Below are 8,883 nucleotides of genomic sequence, written 5' to 3' on the forward strand. Positions count from 1 at the left end.
GAACAGATCACTCAGGAAATTCAAGAAAACGAGGAGGAAGGGCTCAGAGTCGACATGGACACCGCAATTTACAAAGCTGCAACCGTGACACTGGATGAGGATCTGGCATCACAGATGAAGAGAACGAAAGATGTTGAGATGGAGACAGAGGACTTGCGAGAGAAGTTGGACATGCTTCGGTTGAAACTGAAAGAAAGAGAAGCGAGGGAGGCGAGGATAGGATCGGAGACCGCCGCTCTGTTAGCTAAAAGCATGTCACTTGATAAGGAGCTGACAGTGGAAATGGAAGAATTCGCCTCCATGTGAGAAAGGATAGCCGCACTGAGGAAGAAGAACAAAGCCTTCCATAGCACCATGATTGATAAACTTCGGAAAATGGGCAAAAAATACCCCGTCTATGAACGAGGAGCCAATAGTGGTCCCGACAACGCTCACCCTGAAGCGACTGAGGAAGATGACGACGAGGAAATCTTCTACAAGCCTCCATTCCTAGGTCGTCTGAAAGGAGGATACTAATGCTGCAACAAGAACGGAAATGACTAACGTGTCGTCATTATTTCATCTTTTAAAAGCTCTATTGTTGCCTTTCAATTTCCTTGTAATCGTAATGAACGAATGAATGAAAATATTTTGTACTCGAACTACGTTGGGCCTAAATTCTCTTTGTGAGATACGTAGGCAGCCTTCCCAGGCCACGCCCCTATCTCTGAAAAATTTTCATTCTCCCCTTCATGATGATACGAAGACCATATCAACAGACGTCGAAGAGCGGTTGCAAGAAGACCGTAACTCAATGTGATTTAGCCATTCTGAGACATTGTCAAAACTAAAACAAGCAAACTCCTGCTTGTTAAATGTGTCTCCATTCTCACTCTTGGGTTGAAGATATCCTCAAACAAAGAAATTTGTGTGTTTATTAGCTCTCTGTGTGATATTATGCATTTTGTACTCTGAATCTGCACTAACAAATTTTCCTTTGAGTTGTTTTCTTTCTCAAGTACTTTTGAAACTGATCTGTGTCGATCAAAAGCTGGCAGATCATCCTTATTTCACCAGATCAAAAGGTCCCGCATATTCCTTCCCTAGACAAAGCTCAGACGAAGGAAAGACTGTTACGGGGGATAATAACGAAGAAGTGAGTCTTACTAATGTTCTGGTGGCTCAACCCACCGTAGCGGACCAGAATGAGCTGATTCTATAGCTGATGCAACAGATTGCAGAGATGAGGGTAGAAATGCAAAGGAGACAGGATCTGCCTCCGCCAGGATTTGCTGCTAACGCCGCAGATGGGGGGCCTCCAATCTACTTCCCTTCCTCAAATATGGATCCAACTTAGAACCAGCCATCTACACCTGTTCAGAATCCGTCGGTTGTAGATATGACTACCCAAAATCCCCAATATGCTTCGGCATCCTACCAAACTCCACCTCCTCTTAAGAACAACCACCCCCAAATGCCACCCCATCCTCAAAATACCCACAATCAAATCGCTCCACCGCCCCAAAATCAAAACCAAAATAATTTCAATCCCAAAACACCCCACCACAACTTAAATAAGTATACCAATCCTCAGACTTACCCACAAAATTATCAAACCACTCAAAATTCTCAGGGTCCCTCTGTAGCTCCACCCTTACCAAAGAGAGACACTTTCCAAATTCCTGTCCCTCCCGAGAACGACGTGCACGGTTCTGAGTTGGACCATTACGAGGAACAGGAAAAGGACTGGAGGGCAAAGGAAAAGGTAAAGGTCGACATAAAGGAAGAGATCAAGAAAGCCATGAAAGAGCTTCAATGCGTCCCTGACATTGTTGGGCTTAGTTATGAAGACTTATGTATTCATCAAAATTTGAACCTTCCAGAAGGGTTCAAGATCCCCAAGTTTGACACCTTTGGAGGAGTGGGCAACCCTATGGCTCATCTGAGAGCCTACTGTGACCAGCTCGTGGGAGTTGGAAGGGACGAAGCTTTATTGATGCGGCTCTTCAGTCGAAGCCTATGCGGACGAGATCTTAAATGGTTCACATCGTATGAAACCAGACAATGGCCCAATTGGAATGCATTGGCCAAAGATTTTATCGATCGATTTGCTTACAATGTAGAAATTATTCCAGACCGATACTCTTTGGAGAAGATGAAGCAAAAATCAACCGAGAGATATATGGAGTTCGCCTATAGGTGGAGAAAAGAGGCGGCGAGGGTGAGACCACCCATGTCTGAGAAAGAAATCATTGCAGTATTCGTGCGCGTGCAAGAGCCGAAATATTATGATAGAATTATGTTGCTCGTTGGAGCAAAATTTGCTGAGATAGTCAAGATTGGTGAGACTATTGAGGACGGTTCAAAATCAAGAAAGATAGCCCGTGTAGCCGTATCGCCTGGATCTTCAGGGCTGTTGAAAAAGAAAAGAAAAGAAGTCGCTGCTGTTTCATTCGGGGGAAGGAAAATCCCCAGAAGCTCATCATATTCCCAAGGTCGTTCCCGGCCTTCCCAAAGTCCTACCAATCTTGCTACACGCAATCTAGTCATCCCCATAATCAAAATGCTACTACCTCCATTTATCCAAACGTCCAAGCTCCACTATACCAAATTCCACCACCAATTTACCAAAGTCCATCTCCCATTTACCCAAATCACCCTCCACCTTATCAAATTTCATCTCCCTACCAGGGTGTTGCTCCTAACTGTGCTAACTTACAGTCGAGCTACCGAGCACCCCCTCCTTTTTATCAAGTCCAAGCTCCACTATACAAAAATCCCCCCCCCCCCGAATTACCAAGCTTCATCGCCAAACTACCAAACAAATCCATATCCCAGAAGTCAAGTTCCCCATCCAAATACCAGAAATTATCAACAGGTGCCTCCTCCTCAACAAGGCAGTTATGACCATCCCCGACCGAGATTTGAGAAGAAGCCTTCAAGGAATTTCACTGTGCTCGCTGAAAGCCGTACAAAGCTATATGAGCGACTGGCTGCGCCTGGGTACATCCACCCTGTGGGGCCCAAACCCGTGGACGTCAATTCAAAATTCTACAGACCCGACCAGAGACGTGCTTATCATTCCAACAGTGTTGGGCATGATACTGAAGATTGTATCAACCTCAAGCACAAAATTCAAGAGGTAGTCTCTCTCCAACCGGCGGCACCAAATATCAACACCAACCCATTGCCGAATCATGGATGCAGCAATGTCAATATGATTGAGACAGACGAAGACTGGTGTGGAAGGAAGATGATTACTCCCATCTTTCACGATGATTTGGAAAAGGATGTCTCTTCTTTAAGCGTCAAAGAGGAGAGAGTTCGTTATTTTGACACCTATAAAGGCTGTTGCTTTGGTGCCGTCAGAAACTCTCATCAAGCCTAAGTTTGTTATTGAAATGACTGTTGCTCAAGGCATGACCAGGCCTGGAAGAGGTTACACTCCTGACGAGCTTGCTCTCGGAGGATAGAAGAAGGATCAGGCTAAAAGGACGATAAGTGAAGGAGAAGCGGAGGAATTCTGGAGAAGAATGCAGCCAAAAGATTATTCTATCGTCAGGCATTTGGAGAAGACTCCAGCTCAGATCCCCGTATGGACCTTGCTGATGAGCTTTCAATCCCAGAGGCAGGTCTTAATGAAAGCTCCCGATGATACGTACGTACCCGCAGGCACAAGCAGCGATAACGTGGCCGCCATGATTCACCAGGTTATTCGAGGACACCGAATCAACTTTTGTGACGATGAGCTTCCTGTTGAAGGGAGGTCACACAATAAGGCCTTGCACATCACTGTGGTATGCCGCGAAAGGGTTGTCAACCGCGTCTTAGTAGATGATGGATCTGGTCAGAATATCTGCCCGTTGTCGATGTTGAGGCAGCTAAGGTTTGACCTTGGGAAACTGCAGCAAAACCAAGTCAACGTGAGAGACTTTGATGGGGTTTAGATAGACACGTTGGGAGCGGTGAATTTGGCCATTCAAATGGGCCCAGCTGAATTCAGCGTCCAATTTCAAGTATTGGATATCGATGCCAGTTACAACCTTCTTCTGGGAAGGCCGTTCATCCATATGGATGGATCCGTCCCTTCTACTATCCATCAGATGATGAAGCTCATGTGGAAGAATGAAGAGCTGGTTATTCATGGCGAAGGGAGTCACCTTGGCAGACAAGTGCCGATCATTGATGAGATATCGCGAGGTACAGACTTTTACACGGTGGAGCTGGTGAATGCCACCGGTGATGACTTGTCCCCACAGAACCCCATGCCTGCCGTGTACAAGATGATAGCCACTGTGATGCTGCAGAATGATTTTGAGCCAGGTTTCGGATTGGGAAGAGATTCCCAAGGAATTATTGAGCCTGTTTCGGTCCTTGTTAAGGTATCCAGATATGGTTTGGGGTACATCCCCACAGATGATGACATGAAGATGAAGAAGAAAAATGATCAAGCATTGACTAAGACGATCCCACATCTGTATCAATCCTTTCCAATCCGCGAGTACGCCGAGCATGAAGACCTTAGGGAAGGAATCTGTGACCTCTTCGAGGAGATCGATGCTGTTGTTGAGGAGGAGGTCGAGCTAGCTGGTATCCGCGATGCTGAGCCAGGGGAGGTGCTGCGGAACTGGACCTCCACGCCCATCCTGATACCCCGAACTCTTCAGTAGAAAGGCGTCATTTCATGCACATTAACATCGGTTGTAGCCCGGAAGAGGCCCGAGACCCACCATTTTGCATTTTTCTTAACTGTTCGAATTTTCAAATTTTCATTGTGATGTTCAAAGAAGGTAACATGGCTCAATGCCATGGCCAAAGTTTACATTGTTTCGTGAATTTGAATGAAAGCCTCTTTGTTTTTTTTAACTCTATTTATTTAGTCGTTTGTTATACTTTACTTGCCTAACTTTGTCTGTTTATGATTTCTGTAACATAAGTTTTAGACCTGCCAATGTCATGTCATGTCACGAGCTGAATGAACAAAATGAGGCAGGTGATCACGAGGTTGACAATTATGAAGAAGAAAGTGAGGAACCAGATTATGTCGCCGCGGAATTTCGGCAGTTCGAAAATTAGCATAAACCAAATCTAGAGAAAATGGAAACGGTAAATTTGGGGGATCCGAGATGTGTTAAAGAAGTTAAGATCAACATCCACTTAAATGAAACTCAGAAAGAGGGCCTAATTCATTTGCTTGCTGAATATATTGATGTGTTCGTTTGGAAAGTCGGTGAGATGCAAGGGTTTAGTACCGATGTCGTATCTCATAAGCTGCCGACTAACCCGAGGTTCGATCCGGTGAAGAAAAAAACTCGGAAATTCAAGCCTGAATTGAGCTTAAAGATTAAGGAAGAGATCACCAAGAAGATAGAGTCCTGATTGGTGGAAGTGACATGGTATCCAACTTGGCTGGACAATGTTGTTCCGGTCGCCAAAAAAGACGGGAAAATCAGGATTTGTGTCGACTATAGAGATCTCAAAAAATCTAGCCCGAAGGATAATTTTCCGTTGCCAAATATTCATATTTTGATTGACAATTGTGCTAGGTATGAAATGCAGTCATTTGTGGATTGTTACGCAAGTTATCATCAGATTCTGATGGATGAGGAAGACGCAGTAAAAACGACTTTCATCACACCTTGGGGTGTATATCGTTACAGAGTGATGCCGTTCGGTCTCAAGAACGCTGGTGCCACCTACATGAGAGCCATGACGACCATATTTCATGACATGGTTTATAAGGAGATTGAAGTGTATGAGGATGACGTCATAATCAAATTTCGCGAGAGTTCGGATCACTTGACACATCTAAGGAAATTTTTTGATCGCCTGCGTCGTTACAACTTGAAGTTAAATCCCGCCAAATGCTTTTTTGGAGTTCCAGCCAGAAAGTTGTTGGGATTTATTGTCAGCAGAAGGGGCATTGAGCTTGACCCTTCTAAGATTAAAGCAATTCAAGAGTTACCTCCGCCGAAGACGAGAAAAGAGGTGATGAGTTTCTTGGGGAGGTTAAACTACATCAGTCGATTCATAGCTCAATCAACCGTGGTATGTGAGCCTATTTTCAAGCTGTTGAAGAAAGACGCCCCGACAAAGTGGACTGAAGAGTGTCATACTGCTTTTGATGCTATCAAGAACTATTTCTCCAATCCACCGGTATTGATTCCTCCGCGAGAAGGGAGTCCTTTATTGTTGTACGTTTCTATCTCATATAGTGCATTCGGATGCGTACTTTGTCAACACGACGAGACATGAATGAAGGAAAGGGTTATCTATTATATAAGCAAGAAGTTTACTCCATACGAGTCTCGTTACACCTTGTTGGAGAGAACGTGTTGTGCACTGACATGGCTTGCCCAGAAGTTGAGACACTATTTGTCTTCGTATACTACATATCTCATTACCAGAATGGATCCATTGTAGTATATTTTCCAGAAAGCGATGCCGACCGAAAAGTTAGCTAAATGGCAAATGCTGTTGAGTGAGTTTGATATCATGTATGTGACTCAGAAGGCAATAAAGGCACAGGCTTTGGCTGATCATCTTGCAAAAAATCCTGTTGATGAAGAGTATGAACCACTTAAGACTTACTTTTACGATGAAGAAGTGTCATTTGTGGGTGAGGATATTTCTGAAGCATATCCAGGTTGGATATTATTCTTTGATTGAGCAGCAAATCATCAAGGTCAAGGCATCGGAGCGGTCCTAGTGTCAGAATCTGGTCACCACTACCCTATGGCAGCTAAGCTCCGATTTAATTGCACGAACAACATGGCTGAATACGAAGCTTGTATTCTTGGGTTGAAGATGGCCATCGACATGAATGTTTACGAGTTGTTGGTTATGGGAGACTCAGATCTTTTGATTCATCAGGTTCAAGGAGAATGGGCTGCGAAGAACCCGAAGATTATACCATACGTGTAATATGTGCAGAAGTTGTGCATGAGGTTTCGTAAGATCAAATCTAGGCACACTCCCAGAATATAAAATGAGTTGGATGATTCTCTTGCCACCATCACATTGATGATTAAACATCCGGATACAGATTATATTGATCCTTTGGATATAGCGTTGAAAGAACATCCAGTCCACTGTTCCCATGTTGAAGCAGAACTAGACGGTTGCCTTGGTATTTTGATAAAAAGAAGTACTTGGAGTCTGGAACTTATCCCGAAGATGCTATGTCCAATCAAAAGAAGTCGATACACCGTATGGCTCTCAATTTCTTTCTAAGTGGAAAAGTCATTTATAGGAGGACTCCAGATTTGGGTCTTTTAAGATGTATTGATGCTATTGAAGCTGTGAAGCTTATTGAACAGATACATGCTGGAATTTGTGGCACGCATATGAATGGGCTCACTTTGGAAAGAAAGATCCTACGAGCCGGATATTTCAGGATGACTATGGAGAATGATTGTTGAAAGTTTGTGCAAAAATTCCACAAATGTCAAGTGCACGGTGATCTGATACGAGTGCCATCTCATGAGCTTAATGCGATGAGTTTGCCTTGGCCATTTGTAGCTTGGGGTATGGATGTCATAGGTCCGATAGATCCAGCCGCTTCTAATGGACGCAGATTTATTTTGGTTGCCATTGATTACTTCACCAAGTGGGTGGAAGTAGCTTCATACAAGTCGGTAACCAAGAAAGTTGCAGTTGATTTTGTTTGCAACAATTTGATATGCAGGTTTGGAGTACCAGAATCCATTATTACCGACAATAGCACAAACTCAACAGCCACTTGATGAGAGAGATATGTGAGCAATTTAATATTACTCACCGAAACTCAACCACTTATCGTCCCCAAATGAACGGAGCTATAGAGGCGGCCAATAAGAATATCAAAAAGATTTTGAGGAGAATGATCGACAAGCATCGAGGTTCGCATGAGATGTTACCATACGCTTTATTGGGTTATCAAACGACTGTCAGAACGTCGACTGGAGCTACGCCATACTTGCTAGTGTATGGAATGGAAGCATTTATACCTGCTGAAGTCGAAATACCGTCTTTGATAATCATCCAAGAAGATGAGTTAAGTAATGCTGAATGGGTCAGCAAGCGGATTGATCAACTAACTTTGATCGATGAGAAGAGATTGATTGTCGTCTGTCATGGTCAGTTGTATAGACAGAGAATGATTCGTGCCTTTCACAAGAGGGTAAGAGCTAGAATTTTCGAAGCTGGTCAGTTGGTTCTTAAGCGTATTTTTCCTCATCAAGATGAGTACAAAGGAAAGTTCGCACCAAACTGGAAAGGTTCGTACATAGTTTGTAAAGTTTTATTTGGAGGTGGCTTGGTCCTGTCGGAAATGAACCGTATGGCCGACACCGATCAACTCAGATGCCGTCAAGAGATACTACGTGCGAAGCTGCGGTTTACATTTCTGTTATTCACTTGTAATCATTCTGTTTTCTTGTATTTGTTTTGCTTAAATTCTTATCCCTCTCGTAGTGAACTACGTTTGACCTGAATTCTCAAGAATGAGATACGTAGGCGGCCTATGTCGGCCTCGGTCACCCCATTTATCCCTTTAGGTTATTTCTTTGAAGTTGAACTACGTTCGACCTGAGTTCTCAAGAATGAGATACGTAGGCGGCCTATGTTGGCCTCGGTCGGCTTCATTGTAATTTTCTTATTTTTGTTAACCTTTGAGGGGGAACTATGTTTGACATGATTCCTGCCTCAACGGGATACGTAGGCGCCACAAGGGTTCAGTCATATCTCCCGTAAGATATCTATACCTGAAGAAGATTCTTCCTCAACAAGTCAAGACTGAAGATACTTCAAAATTCGCAACTGGGACAGAATTTTCGGGAGGATCCCGAAAATTCCATGATTTACTTACCGACAGTTGAAGGTAGCCAAAACTTGTAACTTGGACAAAATTTTGAGGATGGCCTA

General features: G+C 43.8%; 1 protein-coding gene across 1 annotated transcript; it reads left to right on the forward strand.

The window, feature by feature from the left end:
- The first annotated feature begins 7,786 nt into the window (after positions 1–7,786).
- Positions 7,787–8,452, forward strand: LOC107001138. The gene has a single exon (XM_015199300.1). The coding sequence runs from the start codon at positions 7,787–7,789 to the stop codon at positions 8,450–8,452; it is 666 nt and encodes a 221-aa protein (XP_015054786.1).
- Positions 8,453–8,883: the final 431 nt, after the last annotated feature.

Source organism: Solanum pennellii, chromosome 10 (genome assembly GCF_001406875.1).
Source record: "Solanum pennellii chromosome 10, SPENNV200".
Taxonomy (NCBI): Eukaryota; Viridiplantae; Streptophyta; class Magnoliopsida; order Solanales; family Solanaceae; genus Solanum; species Solanum pennellii.

Excerpts from the sequence above, each read along its gene's own strand:
- LOC107001138 (XM_015199300.1), top strand. The coding sequence starts at position 7,787 with ATGAACGGAGCTATAGAGGCGGCCAATAAGAATATCAAAAAGATTTTG.